Source organism: Ranitomeya variabilis, chromosome 6, assembly GCF_051348905.1.
Source record: "Ranitomeya variabilis isolate aRanVar5 chromosome 6, aRanVar5.hap1, whole genome shotgun sequence".
Taxonomy (NCBI): Eukaryota; Metazoa; Chordata; class Amphibia; order Anura; family Dendrobatidae; genus Ranitomeya; species Ranitomeya variabilis.
The window spans coordinates 401,317,158-401,337,626 of record NC_135237.1 but is presented as its reverse complement, the minus strand read 5'-3'; the positions used below and the strand labels follow the sequence as shown (position 1 = coordinate 401,337,626).

Here is a 20,469-nt window from a genome sequence, read left to right as displayed (position 1 = left end):
GAAAATAGAAGCAGGTGATGCACTCTGGCCAATCATGAAGGAACAATTCAAACCTCCAGCAGAATCAGACATACACGCTTGGGAGTCAGGGCCACAGCTAATTGAACAGCTCAGAGAGTGGGCCAAAGGCAGATTGGCAGGACAAGCCATGACATGAGCCAAGATAAGACAGAGTCTGTAAAGAAGTTTCATTGCAGAGTAATGCAAGTATTCCAAGACTTGGGCTTCACCATTCATGACCAGATACACAGGCCTTTGGGCATGGACTGAGACAGCCAATCAGGAAACCACTGATAGTGGCTAGGCCTAGGAACAGGTCAATAGCAGTGGACTGACCCAGAAAAAATGTTTTATGTGCGCCTAGGAGACTGTTTATTGCCGATTGTCACCAAAATTGCCACCATTATAGCACCACAAAAGAGCACAAAGAAGGAAAAGGATGACGTGCTGCTGAGAACACCAGAAGGGAAGCCAGAGGTGAAGATGCTGCAAAGTGCCGATCAACACACCGGAAGAACCGCTGCAGACTCCATAGAGGAGACACCGACCTCAATAAGGTTAGCAAAGGGGAGAAGCTATGTCGGAGCAGGAGGAAGAAGTGATGGCAGATGCAGCCACAGCCCCTGTAACGCCCCAAGACCTTGGGTTGGATGCAGACGCCGGTCTCATGGCACCCCCGGGCCTCGCCACGAATGCACCTGCAGGCCCCGTCTTACCACCGCAGCTTCAATCAGCAGGCCGGACCCCGCTGCCGCTACAGTACCCATCATGCCGTTGTCCACAGTAGCCAAAAGGATTGAGTCTCAACCAGGGGTGCAGAAGACAGCCCCTCTCATGGTGACCACTGACCTGGAAGAGCAACCACCCTACAAAGACAGGAAAAGTGTCAAGTGTTACATCTGTGGCAAGTTTGGCCATTACCAGAACCAGTGCAAAGCACCCATGCCCCCGAAGAGACTGGACCCATGCAACCCAAGAGTTGGTCCAGAGAAACAGGTCAAGGAGGAAGTGCAGAAAGCAGTGAAGTACCCCGTCCATAGGACAGGCAAGCAAGCCAGGTCCGCAAGACACTATGCTCCTGACATGTAAAACTTCATCTGCAAGACCAATACCTTAAATTACCTTTAAAGTGGATGGCGTTGTCAGATCCAAAGTGGTGCAGCCAGAAGTGTGATGACACCTGTGGAACTCGCTGATCCCACCTGCCTATCAGAATCCTCTGTGTCTCGCATGGGCATTGATGGTCAAGTCAGACATTCTCAGCTTACAAAGCCACTGAGCGTGTGCACTCAGCCAGGACACTCTATCCTGTCCCAGTTTGTGGTGTAAAGGACCTGCCACTCAACCTGCTGGGAGCGAACCTACTGCAGAAGCTGAAGGCAACCACAGTGTTCCAGGAAGATGGGACAGTGACACTTTCTTCATCCCTGACCCGAGAAGAGTCATGCTGGCGGCCCTACAAGAACATTAAACAATCGAGGCCTACCCAAGGAGGTACTGGATGTAGTACCAGAAAGTCTATGGTCTAAGGGACCCCAGCACGTGAGAAAACCTCAAGTTGCCCCAGTACGGGTGTCACTCAAGCCATGTACCCCGTACCCTCGTAAGGCCCAGGCCAGGCCTAGAGTCAAGCTGCCTCTGACCAACTGAAGGTCTACCTGGAAATAGGAATAATTGTTCCTCGCACATCGCCTTGCAATACCCCGCTTTTCCCCGTCAAGAAAAAGACTGTAAAAGGAGAGCCAGCCAAGTTCAGAATGGTATATAACCTGAGAGCTGTGAATGACGCCACGGTGTTTGAAACTGCAATTATGCCGAATCCGCACACTCTGCTCTCAAATGTGTCTGCCACAGCAAAAGTGTTCACAGTGACCGACCTGGCTAAGGTTTTCTCCAGTGTTCCCCCTTCATCCGGAAGACCAGTTCCTGTTTGCCTTAATGCACCAGGGGGGACACCACACATGGACAGTGATGCCACAGTGGGCCCAGAACAGCCCTTCACAGTTCACCAAAGCAATGTCCACAGTTCTCACCAACTGAGTCACAGAACAAGCAGAAGTAACCCTGCTACAATACATGGACAATCTACTCCTTTGTGCAGTTGACTTTGACACGTGTAAAGCCCATTCCTTGTATCTCCTGCTCTACCTGGCGGAGAAGCACTGCAAGATCTCAAAGAACAAAGTCCAGTGGTGTCTGAAGCAAGTTACGTTCCAGAGACACTGTATTGCTCACCAGGCGAAACACCTGACAGATGACCGGAAGACCACAGTGGAGAAGATGGTCCCTCCGAGAACTCCAAAGGTGCTACAGGCCTTCCTTGGTCTAGTTTCGTATTGCAGAGCCTGGATCCCTGATGCTTCCGTCCTAATGCAGCCTCTGTGTGAATACGTCAGCGTGACCCCGTTCCTCCAGACAGATGTGGCCTTCAGTTCGTTCAAGAAGTTAAAAGGCTCTGTAGTCTCAGCGCCAGCACTAGGCCTATCTGACTACAAGAAGCCATTCCGTCTCTACTTGATGAGAAAAGAAGGCCTTGCTACTGGAGTCCTGACACAGCTTCAGGGGGGAAAGCAGAGACTTTCGGACTACTTTTCAGCTTGCCTGGATCCAGTTGCAAGGGAAGCCTCTTCCTCCCGCATGAGAGCAGCAGTTGCAGCACACGCCCTCCTGGACAGGACTACTGACATCAGTGGAAAAACCATTGGAAATTCTGGCTCTGCATGACATCTCAGCAATCCTCAACCAAACCCAGCTAAAACATCTCTCCACCGCCAGGCATCTTCGCCTCCAGTGCTCTCTACTCCTGCCCAACAATGTCACCATCTCCAGATGCACAGTCCTCAATCCGCCCACTCTACTCCCACTCCCAAGGGGGGGATACAGATACGAATCCTCAGATAAAAAGTCTGATCAAAATCTGCATGATACCTTCTGCAGGGATCTGAATTTGCTCCGGACGGATGACCATGATTGCTTCAGCATCATGCAACAGGAAACAGCAGGACTACCCAAGGTGGCAGAAGAGCCACTGACCAACCCAGAGTTGATCCTCTATGTGGATGGCTCCAGATTTGCAGATGATGAAGGAAGATTCCACACGGGAGGTGCAGCGACCAGCAATCAAGAGATCCTGTGGTCCAGAAGTCTGCCGCCCAGTCTGTCAGCCCAGGAAGCAGAACTGATAGCGCTGATGAAGGCCTACCAGATGGCAGAAGACAAGACTGAGAAAATGTATACCGATTCAAGGTACTTGCATGGCATAGCACACGACTTCGGACCCATCTGGGCTGCAAGGGACTTCATAACAGCAAGCGGAACAACCGTGAAGCATCAATGGAGCCATTAAGGACCTGCTGAACACACTTCAACTTCCAAAAGTGGTGACAATGCTAAAAGTCAAAGCGCATGGAAAACTGAACACAGTAGGGGCACGAGGCAACAACATGGCGGATATGGCAGCCAAAGAAACAGTCAAGGGAAGACAATATGGACAAGTGGAAGAGGTCGTAGAGCCAGACGGCTACTACAGGACGGCTGAAGACAGGAAACCTGACGAGATGACATCCTGGGATCTGCTCAAAAAAGTTGCAAGAGCAAGCCCCAAAGGACAAGAAGGAATGCTGGATGCAGAAGAGAGCAACACATGAAGAAGGAAGGGTATACTCAATGGACTACAAACCCTGTTTACCCCGAAGCATGTACCCTATGGTGGTCCAGTGGGCACATGGGCCCACACACAGATTAAAGACACACATGAATGATCCGATTGGTGCTTACTGGTTCGCTCCAGAAATCTCCACCCTAACAGCCAAGTTCATAAACAGCTGTCTGACCTGTAGCAAATGCAACCCTGGAAGAATGAAGAAAGTTCCCACACATCGTCTTGCCAGACCACTGTACCCCTTCCAGAGGATCCAGATAGACCACATCCAGATGCCGCCAAGTGGAGGACTCGAATATGCCCTTGTGATCATGGACGTGTTCTCAGGATGGCCAGAAGCTTTCCAGTGAGTGAGGAACCAGTCAGCAGAGACTACTGCAAAGAAGCTACTCTCAGAGACGAGATATGCAGCTATGGGGTCCCAGAAGTGATAGAGAGTGGCCAGGGACCCGCATTCACAGCAAATCTCACACGAGAGATCTAGTCAGCAGTAGGATCAGATTTAGGCCTACACACTCCCAATCACACTACTCAGTGTTAGGCACACTCCCAGAGGCCCAGAAAAGCTGTTACCATATGAAATTTTGTTTGTGTCTAGTCCCAGGTTAGGGGTATCCTTTCCCTCAGCAGCTGACTATGCAATATGATACTTTGTCTGCTTATGTAATTGAAATCACCAAGAAACTTGCTAACATCCATTCTCGAGTTTTTTTTTCTTCATTGCCAGATCCAGATTCAGTGTCCGGTATGCACTCCTAGAAGCCAGGAGACTGGGTGTTGGTGAAAAAGCTTGTAAGGAGAACACCACTCGATCCCAGATTTGATGATCCTGCTCAAGTGCTGCTGATGACACCAAACTCTGTGAAACTGGAGGGAAGACCCACTTGGATTCACTCATCGCATGGCAAGAAAGCTCCCCTACCAGAAGATGACACCCAAGCCAGAATGATGTTGCGGCCTGACCGAAAAGATGACCTACCTGATAAAGACTACACATCGCTCACTACACATGCTATTGACTAAGAGACTGATTGCAACGAACCCCCGTTAGGGACAGATCTCCTGACCGCCCATTTGCGAAAAGTCTGTATGGAGTGGGGCACAGGCGTTAGGCTTGTGTCAGTTCGCCGACAGCACAAAAGAGTTGCAGCGCTTTGGGACAGGAGGCTAGGATTAGGGCAAGTGATATCTAAGGGGGGCTTGTGATAGAAATATATATATCATGTAGATCTCACTTGCATGTATACTCCTCTATAATCAAATATATACTCTTATACTCACAGCTAATATATACATTATAATAAATGGTTTAAAATGGTTGACACGAACTAATATAACCCAGACAGATCATATGGGGTTTTCCATCCCTAAAAGCAGAACAGAGTCAGATGTTTGGTGACTGCTGATCAAGTGTCTCCACTTTGTCCTAGACACAGAACTCAAGTTTGGTTGCTTAATCGGCAGTCATATGAGCATTAATCACAATATTCCATATATGTTTAGATAACCAATGACAGAGGAGCTAGACAATATGGTAATTAACTAACCACCCCTGACAACCCCTAACCACTCCTTTCTATGTGAAAATATAAAACTATGTATGTACAATAAAGTTTCAGTATTGATGGAATGTTGTTCTGTCACAGTTGTGTACAGTCCATTCTTGATGAGCGCTCAAAATACTCAGTCTAATTGGGAGCGGCCACAGCACACACAGGGATATATTTATCCAACCCTAATATTTCCATAACATAATATAGGGTTTTCATTGTTTCTTGGGATTTCATCTAGCATTTCATTTTCCACCGTGAATACCGTGGAGAAGAAGGTGTTTAATATGTTAGCCTTTTCCTCGTCATCTACAACCATTCTTTCCTCACTATTTTTTAAGGGGCCTACATTTTCAGTTTTTATTCTTTTACTATTGATATAGTTGAAGAACAGTTTGGGATTAGTTTTACTCTCCTTAGCAATGTGCTTCTCTGTTTCCTTTTTGGCAGCTTTAATTAGTTTTTTAGATAAAGTATTTTTCTCCCTATAGTTTTTTAGAGCTTCAATGGTGCCATCCTGCTTTAGTAGTGCAAATGCTTTCTTTTTACTGTTAATTGCCTGTCTTACTTCTTTGTTTAGCCACATTGGGTTTTTCCTATTTCTAATCCTTTTATTCCCACAAGGTATAAACCGCTTACAGTGCCTATTTAGGATGTTCTTAAACATTTTCCATTTATTATCTGTATTCTTATTTCTGAGGATATTGTCCCAGTCTACCAGATTAAGGGCATCTCTAAGCTGGTCAAACTTTGCCTTCCTAAAGTTCAGTGTTTTTGTGACTCCCTGACAAGTCCCCCTAGTGAAAGACAGGTGAAACTGTACAATATTGTGGTCGCTATTTCCTAGATGCCCGACCACCTGCAGATTTGTTATTCTGTCAGGTCTATTAGATAGTATTAGGTCTAAAAGTGCTGCTCCTCTGGTTGGATTCTGCACCAATTGTGAAAGAATTTTTCTTGGTTATTAGCAGAAACCTGTTGCCTTTATGGGTTTCACAGGTTTCTGTTTCCCAGTTAATATCCGGGTAGTTAAAGTCCCCCATAACCAGGACCTCATTATGGGTTGTAGCTTCATCTATCTGCTTTAGAAGTAGACTTTCCATGATTTCTGTTATATTTGGGGGTTTGTAACAGACCCCAATGAGAATTTTGTTACCATTTTTCCCTCCATGAATTTCAACCCATATGGACTCGACATCCTCATTCCCTTCGCTAATATCCTCCCTTAAAGTGGACTTTAGACAAGACTTTACATAGAGACAAACCCCTCCTCCTCTCCGATTTTTACGATCCTTTCTAAACAGACTGTAACCCTGTAAGTTAACTGCCCAGTCACAGCTTTCATGTAACCATGTCTCGGTTATTCCCACTATGTCAAAGTTACCTGTAGATATTTCTGCTTCTAGTTCTTCCATCTTGTTTGTCAGGCTTCTGGCGTTTGCGAGCATGCAGTTTAGATGATTTTGTTTTGTTCCAATCTCCTCGCTGTGGATTGTTTTAGAAATGTTCTTACCTCCCTTCTGAGTATGTTTTCCTGGGTCTTCTTTGTTCGAGTCTAATGTTTTTCTTCCCGTCCCCTCTTCTTCTAGTTTAACGGCCTCCTGATGAGTGTAGCGAGTCTTCTGGCGAATGTGTGTTTTCCAGGTTTGTTGAGGTGTAGTCCGTCTCTGGCGAGGAGTCCATCGTACAAGTAATTCACACCGTGGTCCAGGAATCCGAATCCTTGTTGTCTGCACCATCGTCTTAGCCAGTTGTTCGCATCAAGGATCCTGTTCCATCTTCTGGTGCTATGCCCGTCTACTTGAAGGATAGAAGAAAAAACTACCTGTGCATCCAGTTCGTTTACTTTTTCTCCCAACTCTTCAAAGTCCTTGCAGATTGTCGGTAGGTCCTTCCTTGCCGTGTCATTGGTGCCAACATGTATCAGAAGAAATGGGTGTACGTCCTTGGAGCTGAAGAGCTTTGGTATCCTATCGGTCACATCCTTGATCATCGCACCTGGAAGGCAGCATACTTCTCTTGCGGTTATGTCCGGTCTGCAGATGGCTGCTTCTGTGCCTCTCAGTAGTGAGTCTCCCACCACCACCACTCTTCGTTGCTTCTTGGCTGTACTTTTTGCTGTCACTTGTTGCTGTGTACCCTTTTCTTTTTTGCTTGCTGGTAGTGCTTCATCCTTAGGTGTGCCATCTTCATCCTCTACAAAGATTTGATATTGGTTCTTCAGTAGTGTGGTTGGTGATTTCTCCATGGTCTTCTTGCTTCTTTTGGTCACATGCTTCCACTCATCTGCTTTTGGAGGTTCTCTGACACTTTTTTCACCTTCTGTGACCAGTAGAGATGCTTCTGTTCTGTCTAGGAAGTCTTCATTCTCTTTGATGAGTTTCAAAGTTGCTATTCTTTCTTCCAGACCCCGCACCTTTTCTTCTAAAAGGGCCACTAGTCTACACTTCTGACAGGTGAAATTTGATTCTTCTTCTGGTCGATCTGCGAACATGTAGCACATGCTGCAGCTCACCATGTAGGTTGTCACATCTGCCATGTTGCTCCTAGATCCTGCTGACTTGCTGTGTGTTTTCCTTCTTGTGTAATCTACTCAGCCAAGCTTTCTTGCAATAATGAAATACAGGCAAAAATTTGCGCGCCGTAATCCCTGGTTTGGTGATGCTTTCCAAGCAGCTGGTCCCGGCTTGAATCCCTGGTTTGGTGATGCTTTCCAAGCAGCTGGTCCCGGCTGTACCCAACGATCTTGTTGCTGAGGGAGACTCTTCGCTTTTCCCAGAAGGCACCTGGAATATGCAAATTATACGGGCAGCGGATAAAGGGGGTAATACAGTACTTTTGAGGAAAGATTACTACGTAGCAGAGGCTCTCAGGCAACTGTCAGTTAAAAATACTTATAGGGAAATCAATAAGGATCCTACACCCAAAATTAAAGATGATTTATGTTCCTTTTTAAAGAAATATACTGATATGGGGGTTATGTCAGTAAAGCAAGCAGCTAAACTATTCCCGGAATTTCAGTCAAAACCCTTTTGGTATCACATACCGAAGTTGCAGAAATCCTTGATCTGTCCCCCAGGTCGTCCCATCGTGTCGGGGGTAGGCTCTGTCACAGAGCCGTTATCTCGGTATTTAGATTGGTTACTTCGACCGCTGTTACATGATGTTCCATCCTATGTAAAGGATACTAAAGACTTTTTGCGTATAATTAAGGGATTTGAGTGGCAGGAGAGTTTTTGTTTAGCGTCCATCGATATAGAGAGCCTGTATACCAGAATCCCACACGATATGGGGGTGGCAGCTATAAGGGATATTTTAATTAACACACCCACAGATATTAAAACTGTTGATTTCATTTGTGAGGGTCTCTCTTTTGTATTAAAACATAATGCCTTTAAATTTGATAGAACATGGTATACGCAATTAGAAGGTAAAGCGATGGGTACACCTGTCGCGTGTACCCTAGCAAATTTGTTTTTAGCGGTCTTTGAAGAAAGATGCATTTTTGCATCAAGTAACCCCTATCTCAAACTTTGAGATATGTGGACGACATTTTCGTGGTGTGGGATGGTTCCCAGGAAATCTTCACACAATTTGTGGAGTTCTTGGACCATTCCAACACCATGAATATGAAATTCACGTTGAAATTTGGAGGGGGATGTGCTTGACTTTCTAGACATAAAACTGACGGTCCAGGAGGGGGTAGTCCATACTGAAGTCTTTCGTAAACTATCAGCATCTAACGCGCTTTTACATTTTAATAGCGCTCATCCTCCCTATACAAAACAGGCTCTCCCCTACAGCCAGTTTTTGAGAGTTAGGAGAATTAATAGTAAAACTAGTGGTTTCATCAGACAGTCACAAGAATTATACAAAAGGTTTGAAGAACGAGGTTATCCCCGCCTACTTTTGGATACAGCATTAAAAAGGGCGGTTGATAATAGTTGCGTTACTCCCCTTAGTCCAAAAAAGAATAGAAAGAGCAACAAATTTGTTTTTTTCTTTTAAGTTTAGTCCGATGGATAGGTACATCAGGTCCATTATTAGAAGAAATTGGCATATTTTGAGCAAGGATGCAGATCTAACACAGATGGTAGAAAATGGTCCCTTATTTGCTTCTCGTCGCAATAAAAATCTGAAGGACTTATTGGTCCATAATTGCTTTGTAAGTGAGCAATAGAATTGGTTAGATACAGTAGCCCCCAAAGGCAAATTTTAAATGTGGCCATTGTAATTTTTGTTCTTTTCACATAACAGGTAACAGGTTACATTTTGGTGCGGTTTTCCATCAGGTATGGCAATTTATTTCATGTAGAACCACATATGTAGTGTAGGTTATTATTTGCCCATGTGGTTTTTTCTATATTGGGAAAACCATTCGCCTGCTTTTTGTGAGAATAAGAGAGCATTTTAATTCAACCCGCACAGGAAAAGGAGCTCCACGACTCATTGCGCATGTCAGGAAAGCTCACGCAGGTAAAGCTAATGTGCTGTGTTTTGCGGGATTAGAACAGGTCAGTTTACCTCAACGGGGCGGGGATCTCCACAGATTGCTTCTTAGGAGAGAAGGGAAATGGATTCTCCGTACAGAGGCAATGGGTCCTTTGGGACTAAATGAAAAAATTGATATGGCAGTTTTTTTTATAAATAATTACCTTTGCATTTTTTATCTGTTATGAATCCTTTTCACCTATTGTTTTTTTGTTGTTAGTGCTCTAAGATTGATCATTGTCAAATGTTTTTATCTGTTTTCTATTTCTTTAAGTGTTTTGTCACATATTGGTAGGTGGGTTTTTGTATCGTGGTGGTGTCGGGGGATGGGCGGCCCTTTGGATCATGGCAATTTAAGGGTGTCTGCCCATTTCCTTTCACTATCAGGACCAGTTGAAGCGCAGCCGCGCGAAATGGCCGTTGTCCTCTTCAATCCACGTTCTCCCTAGTTGTTTTCCTGCATATGCCGCAATAAACCATTGTTGAATCACAAGACCGGTGAGTGCACCATCATTTTTTCTTTTTTTGTCTGAATTATCGTACCAAACCCTACGCTGATTTCGGTTGAACTGTATCCGATAGCTGAATCTTATATTGGATGTATTGGTGCCAAAAGAAAAAGGGTTACAATTGCGAAACAAGGATTAAGGACATCTCATCTTTATATGCAGATTGTTATTGAAATTGTAACAAAGAAATTGCATGCAATAAAAACATTTTTTTAAAGAACATCAATGCTATTTGGAGCGCATTTTTTAAATTTGCTACGTTTTATGGATAGGAAGAATCCATGTGTGCACTCATCTCCTTGGACTGCAATGTATTCACTTTCTAACAAATGTGGTTTTGTACATTTTAAACACCTAGAGCATATACAGCACTTTAGGTGTAACATGCTGCTGTGGGTCTGAGAAACCATGAACTGACTTCATCACAAGCTTATTGATAAGGCTCACTACACACAGATCATGCTCGGCACAGGTTATAACCATCATTATATTATAGCTGTCTCCTACACGGTACTTACCCCCCTCAATCCCAGTTTTCTACACCACCGGCCGCCTCTGTCAGATGTGCACTTGGACAAAACCGGCTGCCGTAAACAAACCAATACGGAGCTGCCATTTATGTCGCTTCCTAATATAAACCAGTACATTGCTGTTACTTCTGTCTTCCTATGTGTGCACAGCGCTTTTAGCTCATTACTCGCTTTATATTTATTCCTCTTTGATATTTATTCCCTTTCATCTACTTGAGCTAGACGCCAAGAGACACTACGCAGCCCCAGCCATTGATCGTGCTTCTATCCAAGTAGAACCTCCAATATATTTATCCCAAGCAGCTAGGCTACCATCCTGTACTGCATTCTCCAGGGATGTGTCGGGCGTACACTGGAATATATGCATCGGTAGCACAAGCTGGAAGCATCTGGAATTATATCGGTCTACACTGCGCAGTATGTGACTGCTGAGGAAAGTCTCAGTAACGCGATCAGTGTCCCATAGGAACTGCTGTAAGGCGCCTTACGGACAGGAACAATCACAGCAATCCCTGGTTATCATTAGCACTGTGGCATGGCTGGCGCTGTACATTCACTTGCACTGATCTTTGCTCATCACTTCCCGCAGGACGATGCTACTGACAGCCAGGGGGTTGAACGGCAGTTCAATGTGTCACAAACAATTAGACCTACACATGAACACTCCTATACGTCACAGCACAGCCAACCACAATCTGCAGAAGTAGCGGAGACCATTTTACTTTATGAGTGCCGCTTCTGGTTTACTTGCACTGGGCTGTTCAATGTATAACCGATTTCTGCTGAGTGTATGTCAATATATTGTAGTGGTACCCAGTATAGATACCTAAAGCTGGTGGGCACCAATGCAAAGTCTCCAACAAGGCCCCCCAACTATCATTGGTCTCTCAATAGTACTGGTCTTCTCATATGGGCCAAAGATACCCCCAATTTGTTACACCTTGTAAGCACGGTTTTAAAGTTGGCCATGGTTATTATCATTATTTATTGTTATAGAGCCATGTATTCCATGGCGCTTTACATGTGAGGAGGGGTATACATAATAAAAACAAGTACAATAATCTTAAACAATACAAGTCATAACTGGTACAGGAGGAGAGAGGACCCTGCCCGTGAAGGCTCACAATCTACAAGGGATGGGTGAGGATACAGTAGGTGAGGATAGAGCTGGTCATGCAGCGGTTTGGTCGATCGGTGGTTACTGCAGGTTGTAGGCTTGTCGGAAGAGGTAGGTCTTCAGGCTCTTTTTGAAGGTTTCGTTGGTAGGCGAGAGTCTGATGTGTTGTGGTAGAGGGTTCCAGCGTAGGGGTGATACGCGAGAGAAATCTTGTATACGATTGTGGGAAGAGGAGATAAGAGGGGAGTAGAGAAGGAGATCTTGTGAGGATCGGAGGTTGCGTGCAGGTAAGTACCGGGAGATGAGGTCACAGATGTATGGAGGAGACAGGTTGTGGATGGCTTTGTACGTCATGGTTAGGGTTTTGTACTGGAGTCTCTGGGCAATGGGGAGCCAGTGAAGGGATTGACAGAGGGGTGAGGCCGGGGAATAGCGGGTTAATGGTTAGAAGAGTGTACTATTAGCTCCTAATCCCAGCCAGCTGCTTACAAATCAGACAACGCCGGCGGTCGTTCTCCAGCACAACGATCTATAAACAAAACTACCAATATCTCAAGAAAATGAACACCAATACGACTTAAATCTGACCCAAAATAAGTGAATTGCATCCCCTGACGGGTGAAAATGCAGCAGCGGTCAGTTGTACACTATAGCTGACACCCTGCTGAAGTCACAATCTATGTCATCACGAACCATTGCTTTTTATCTCCTTAGACACTGCTGTTAATAGTGACTACGGCATCTAGATGGTTAACAGATTGAGAGGGCTTCCTCTTTTACCCCATCGGCATCCTTAGATCACGAATGTATGGTCCTGATGGTTGCCATGGCAATTCATAGCCAAATAACAGTTTAAGATCTAATGGCTATAGAGGTGTGTTCAGAAATTAGCAACATTTAGGTGGCAAACATAACATTATTCCTTCCTGTCATGTCATTTTAATCAAAAGGGTTGTCCATTACTAGGACAACCCCTTCTTGATGTAAATGTTTGGCCCCGATAAAACAAAACAAAAAAAAAACTAAACTCACGTCCCGGGGGTATAGTGCGTTTGTTGTGACATGTGACCCTGGCGCCCAATCAGCACTAGCGTAACTGTCCCCGCCTTCAGACAAATCAAACATGAAGAGGAAGTCGGGGCCACAGCTGCTCTCTCCCTTTCTCTTCATGTTCAATTCGACAAGAGGCAGGGACAGCACGGGAGCCCCGGGGAGAACACCGCCAGCACGGGAGGGGAGTATAGGCTTTTTTATTTTAATCAGGCCAAGTGTGGGGTATGAGAAGAAGTTGCCCAAGTAGTGAACAACTTCTTTAATTCATGAAAGCACCTGAGGGGTTAATAAACTACATGAAAGTAATTAAAAAAAAATAAATGAATATGTCCCTAAAAAAAAAAAAAATAAGTTTTGCACATTTCCTTGAAAAAACAAAAAATTACTGCTACAATTTTAAATTCTAACATTCTAACAAAATCAAAGAACATTTCACACGTGGTGCTGGTGTAAAGCAGACAGGCGGGAAATGTTATTTATCATCTTTATTGTGTGGTGCCATCATCTGGAAATTTGCCAATTATTTTGAAATTTGACAAATTTCTGATATTATTATTAAAAAAAAAACAAAAAAAACAAAAACACAAAACATACCGACCTAAATTAAATTTACCATTATCGTAAGATATAACGTGTCATGAAAAATAAATCATCTCAAAACCAGTGGGATCTGTTGAAACATTCCAGAATTATTGCCACAAAAAAAGAAAACGGTCAGATTGGAAATATTTGGCCTGGTTACCAAGGGGTTAAGCTTTTGTACTTTATTTTCAATGAAAAAAAATACTCATTTCAAACATAAATCACTAGGGTTTTTACAAATGTGTGACTTTAGGGAGATGGACATTTGGCCTTATTTATCAAAATGGTTTTCAAGAAAAGAAAGGCTTTTCTGCTTGTGACAACCAATCACAATGCAGTTTTCCCAAACAAAAAGATCCACCAGCACTACACGTGTGCCTATAATCCTGAGTGCCTCCATGACTAGGGCTGGCTCTCACCTAGGGGAGCATTCACATTGAGTTCTATGTCTCCGTCGGGGCATTCGTACAAAATCCCCCACAAAATGGATTCCGGACGCATGCGCCAACGAGGCCAATAGACTGTAATGGTGATGACAGAGCAAACTTGAGCTCTACCGTGCACTTTTTGCGGGAACGTACGCTTCCTGTAGGTGTACACTCACGAAAATAATGCATGTCAGATAATACGTTCGCTATGCCGTCACCATTACAGTCTACGGGCCCCATCGGCGCATGCGTCCAGACCTTGTTTTGATTGGGATTTCGGAAGTATGCCCGATGGGGACACAATGTGAAAGCACATCAAGGCTTTTACAGAGGCCGCATTGGAGCGCTGCTCAAACAGGCAAGTCCACAAATCGGCACTCATTAACATCTGTCCTTTATGTTCCATCAACTAAAACATAGAAGATTTCTCCTGCAGCCATTTCCGTGACCTCTCTCAAGAAGATTTCCTTAGTGTTTCACAGGTGATGGAATTATTATCAAGGCATCAGACATTGTTACAGGTTCTCTCACCTGTGTGATACTAAGGAGATCCAGAAAACACGATCTGTTGTAAAGACTCAGTTTGGGAAACCCTCTCCTAGACTATCAGTTGTCATTTCTGGAGTAGCTGACACAATGACAATTCTTCCGAGTTTGGATAAATGCTGATTAGTGATCACTTTCCAAAATGTGATTTGAGGGCAACAATACAAATTGCATTACATGTTTCAGAAACTGATCCCAAACTCCACAAGAAGCAGATCGTACTGTAAATCTCCACGTATGGCTTAGCTCCGATCCCATCAGTATAACACAGGAACTAGCGGAGCCTAGACACTGATTTACAGATTAATTCTCATTTGATCACTCTTCCATGACTTGTGGGAAACGCTAGCTTATACTAGGTAGACATCAATTGGAATCAGGCTTAAGATGTAATAATGTCTCATGAGCACATTTGATTTAAGAGATAAAAAAAATAGGCACATGTATAGTTTGCAATACTTTGAAACTAAGTATAGAGGCTAATCAGTCAAGCAAGGGGTAGAGGTGCTGTGTGGGGAATAGAGCTGGAGTGACAGAGGAGTCAGATACACAGCTTCATTTGAATAGCAATTCCAACTTAGATTTATCAGTAATGGAGGAGCGGACTGGCCATGCAAAGATATTGATGGACTTGTTTTTGAAAGAAAGAGATTCATGTGGGAGAATCCCATGAAATGGTTGGGAGGGACTGGATCGCCCACACAATGATTAGACAGCCATGAGACAGGCATACGGTTTATTGCAGAGGCTTGGAAAAATGATGCATCTGTTAAGAATATCCTGACCTGGAAGACATGGAGGTCTCCAGGCACTGATATCAAGCTGCACTTCTATCTACATAACCGGAGGGTTTATTATCTTATAGAGAGAAGTCAATAGCTTCATTGTCCCCATATGTGGGGAAAAAAGGCAGCACTTGATCACAACATATCTTTATATAACCCATCAATATGGTTTCGTAACAGGATTTGGTTCTTAACAAAAAACCACACCACTAATAGAAGCCTGCAGTTTTATTCCATGAAATAAGTTTCTCACGAGGATGAGGAGCCTGGAATCCCATAGAAGTAATGTTTTCCCAATGACACACCTTATCCCTAGCAGCAGCTGCCCGGCGTGCCATTCTTCTCGTGTACATAGCGGCAGATAACGAGCCCTATGTGTAGGCTTCACAGTGCATGTGACAGGTTCCCTCCCTGAGCGTGCACACGTTGGAGCTTTACCTATATGTTATTTCAGGGGGATCCACACTTTAGGGTTATCGGTTGCATACCGTAGATTTATTTTCTTAATTAAAGCTAGACAGAAACAGACAATTTTTTTTAGAATTGATTTCAATTTTCTCATTATAGAATTCCCCACCACCGCATCAGCCCCCCTGATCCAGCAGTCCTACTATACACCTACTATAACATAACAGATTATTGCTTCATACCTTACATCAGCTTTCATGCCTCGCACCGCTTATGACTTTGCATTGAGAGTATCTGCTTTTTTTTGTTGCAATAATCATTTTTTGGTCTATTGCTTGAGCATGTATTATGAGATCTGTCACTTTTTTTTTAGTAATTTTACAATAAAAAGTGCTTTAAAAAAAAAAAAGAAAAAAAAAAGAAGAAGAAGAAGATACAGAAAGGGACATAGAAAATAAGAAAATAATAATAATATTAATAATAATAATAAAACGCTCAGCATGTAAACAGTAGGTCACTTTCTGACCATACATTATATCAAGGGGCAATTTGTCGTGGGTCACCCTACTCAGGGCAGTTGCTCGTTTGTGAAAAGTCTCAGGAGAAAGTTACAAGGTCACCGCCATCTGTCCTCCCTTCCATTTACTTTATATTCTAGTGAGGTAATAAAAGGGAACCCATTTCCAGGAAAGAACAAAAGGATTCATATTGTGCAATATCCAGATGTTTCATCAATTTTCCTCAGATGAGAAGAAAAGAAAAACGTTCTCCACCTACCCCTATCTAGCAGTCTGGGAGATGACCCATAGACTTGCATCCCCACATAGAAAAAAAAAAGGCAAAAAGACAAAACGATATGTGAACTGCCCCATGGGCTATCCTCTATTGTAGGTAAAAGTTCTATCCATAAAAATGAAGAATCGGGCCACAGTGTCTTTATTTTAAGATGGAAACTTGAGCAATTAAGAATGGGCTGTCCAGTCCTGTATCTTATTCAGAATGAAGAACAAGGCTTACCTCCGTCTCAGTACATCTTGAATCACCCGAGTCATCTGAAACAACAGAGGACAAGTATTCAAAAACATGAAAAAAAACAAAAAAAAAACACCTTTTTTTTTTAAGCACCATAAGGAGCAGTGAACACAGTCTATCTTCTACCTGAATATTGGGAAATTATGATGGTGGAAGCGCTAAACATGGAAGTATGGGATCATGCAATACTTAACATCTCCTGTGAACAGCAGGTGCCTCAATAAATACATTAATGACGCCTAAGATCATGAAATTGCTTATTAGGCATTCTAGGGAACGCTCTTCAACTCATCAGCTCATGTGCTTTCCTGCTCTCAATGCATATTTTGCCGGCGCTGAAGTCAGATGCAGTAATTGAGTCAATGACATGAACAGTATTATATGTTATATACGGCAGATAAAATAAGTATTGAGCACGTCAACAATTTTCTACGTAAATATATTTCTAAAGGTGCTATTGACATGAAATTCTCACCAGATGTCATTAATAACCAACCAATCCACACAGGTAAAGAAATCAAACCATAGATGTCCATAAATTAAGTGGTGTGTAATAATGAGAAATCACACATGGAAAAAGTACTGAACACATGAAGGAAGAAAGGTGCAAAAAGCCATGGAAAGTCATGACAGCAGCTGAAATCTATCAGTAATTAGAAAGCAATCCTGACACTTAGTGAAAAATAATATAAGCTGGTTCAAATGATGGCCTATAAAAAGGTGTTACACAAGAAACATCTCATGATATGTAAAACCAGTGATCTGTCTCAGGACCTTCACAACCTTATTGTTGCAAAACCTACTGATGGCATTTACAGAAGAATTTCTCAACTACTGAAGGCACCAGTGAGCACCGTTGGTGTCATAATCCGGATGTGGAAAGCTTCATTTCACCATAAACTGGCTACAACCAGGTGTTCCTGGCAAAAATTTCAGACAGAGGAGTGAAACAAATCATCAAAGAGTTGTCCAAGACCTATGTAGAGCTACAGAAATACATGGAATCAGTAGGTACAATTGTTTTAAAGAAAATAATAAGTAATGTATTCAACCTCCATGGCCTGTATGCACACTCACCAGAAGTCCATGGCCGAAAAAAGGCAAGTTTATGCGTGCTTCAAGTTTTCTCAACAACATTTAGACAAGGCTGTGAAATACTAGTAGAATATGATCTGATCACACCAAAATTGAACTCTTTCGATGCTATAATACACAACATGTTTGGAATCAAAAAGGCTCTGCATATCACATATCATATCAAACACACCTTAACAACAGTGAAGTTTGGAGCTGGGAACATCATGGTGTGGGGCTGTTTTTCAGCATATGGCACCAACAAACTTCATATAATTGAAGGAAGGATAAATGGCCAAATGTACAGAGAATTTCTTGATAAAAAAAAAAAAAAACTGCTTCCATCTACGAGAACGATGAAGATGAAACGAGGGTGGACATTTCAGCAAGAAAATGATCCCAAACACACAGTCAAGGAAACTCTCAATATGTTTAAGAAAAATAAAATAAAGCTGCTAGAATGGCCCCAGCCAATCACCTGACCTGAATCCAATAGAAAATTTATGGAAGGAACTAAAGCTCAGAGTTCATAGAAGAAGCCCAGGGAACCTTCACACTTTGAAGAGTGTTTGTGTGGAAGAATGGGCCAAAATCATACCTGAGCAATGCATGCGACTAGTTTCTCCATACAGGAGGTGTCTTGAAGCTGTCATCACAGACAAAGGCTAAATTTATGAAGTATTAACCCCTCCACGACATACGACGTATATATGCGCGTTATATGTCGCATCTCCCCAATGGATGCCTGCTCCAACGCTGAAGCCCCCATGTTTTCCGGCACATGACAGCTGATTTGGTCAGTTGTCATGTGCCCCTAACAGCAGTGGGTGGAATCACGATCCACCCACAGCTGTTAACATGTTAAATGCCACTGTTAATCTCTGACAGAGGCATTCTACATGAAAGTGCTGGAAACACGTAACTAAGTCTGCCCAACAGTGCCCCTGTCACATGATCGTGGGGCGCCAATAGGTGGGCATGACAACCCAGGGTCTGCAGGAGACTCCTGTGGTTGTCAATGCTGATCTGCTATGCTCGCTGCTCCGTGGACAGATAGCAGATCAGCATTTATGCTATGTGTAGCATAATAGATCAGAAGATCATGGCTTCAGGTCTCCTAAGGAGACAATTGAAGCAGGAAAAAAGTGTAAAAAAAAAAAAAAGCTTCTAAAAATATTTAAAAAGTTAAAATATTAGAAGTTCAAATCACCCCCTTTCGCTGTGTTCAGAAACGTCAGATTAAAATATAAAATGAATTAATTTGATTGGTAACTGGCTTAAAAAAAAAAATTATGTTTTTTTTTGGTAGCCACAACATTGCAACAAAATGCAATAATGGGCGATGAAAACATTGTATCTACCCCAAAATAGTATCGATAAAAACGCCAGGTTTGCGTGCAAAAAATAAGCCCTCACTTATCCAAAGATCCTGAAAAATGAAGACGCTTTGAGTCTCAAATAAATTCATAAAAGCGTTGCCATTTTCTAACAAATTTTTGATTTTTTTTTCAAATAAAAAAAGAACCTAGACATGTTTGGTGTCTGTGAACTTGTAATGATCTGGAAATCATAACGGCTGGTCAATTTTAGCATTTACAGAACATGATAAGGAAAAAAAAAACCACAATTGTGGAATTGCACTTTTTATTTGCAATTTCACTGCACATGTAATTTTTTTCCTGTTTTCCAGTACATTATATCTTAAAATCAATGGTAGCATTCAAAAGTACAACTCGTCCCACAAAAACAAGCCCGCATACCGCCATATTGATGGAAAATATGGTTCTGGGAAGAAGGGGAGTGAAAAACGAAAAGAAAAAATGGAAAATGGCCTGGGGGTAAAGGGGTTTAAAATACATATCTGCAAGCAAGTTCATTCCTTTTTCCCTGTTTCTAATTATTACACAACTTAATTTATGGACATTATGGTTTGATTTCTTTGCTTGTGTGGATTGGATGGGTTGTTACCGACATCTGGTGAGAATCTCATGTCAATAGCACCTTTATATAAATATATTTACTTAAACAATTGGTGTTGTGCTCAATACTTATTTCTCCCGCTGTAAATCCATCTCTTAATCTGGCCTAGGAGAAATACCTTTTGTCCGTCATTGATTTCTACCATAAAAATGGAATATAAACCGGATGTTCCTAGATCTTACATAATTTATTTTCTTCACTTCTAATGTTTAGTGCATTTACCATCCAGAAGATGATGCTCGGGGGCGTTTTCACATCCCATTATAGTAGTTACCAGACTTCTATTACAGCCCTCAGCCACATTGATCCATCTGAGGAGTGGCGTCCTGCAATGTATGACTGACCATCCATGTCGGAAATAAGTGCAGTGAAGGAACATTAAGCATGACTGACACTGAATTGTTCTCCGACAATAGTTCTCTGTATGGCTTTGATCATAAACCACAGAGATAAATCCAATGATTAATTTAACACTAATAATAATATGAAGGAGGCTTTAACCCAGTAATTGGCATCTGGACGGCTCATTGAGCTGCCTTGCACTGTCTGAATCTCAATTACCAGTCTATAGCTTGCCACAGATTAAGATTTTCCATGCCCCAAAAAAACATTTTCTATCCACTTATCTAAAGATGATATCCCACGTTTTCAAGTGCAGTCGTTGGATAGTTAGCGCCACCAAATATAGATTTACACATGAAATGAGAGCAAAAGATCAATCTC

General features: G+C 42.8%; 1 protein-coding gene across 6 annotated transcripts in view; it reads right to left on the bottom strand.

The window, feature by feature from the left end:
- SPIRE1 (spire type actin nucleation factor 1) overlaps positions 1–20,469 on the bottom strand; it is a 230,589-nt gene that overhangs the window by 170,474 nt on the left and 39,646 nt on the right. For all 6 annotated transcript variants that reach the window (XM_077270155.1, XM_077270158.1, XM_077270157.1 and 3 more), the window contains exon 2: positions 16,678–16,712. In XM_077270155.1, the coding sequence (XP_077126270.1) occupies positions 16,678–16,712 (35 nt within the window). The remainder of the gene's footprint in view (positions 1–16,677; positions 16,713–20,469) is intronic.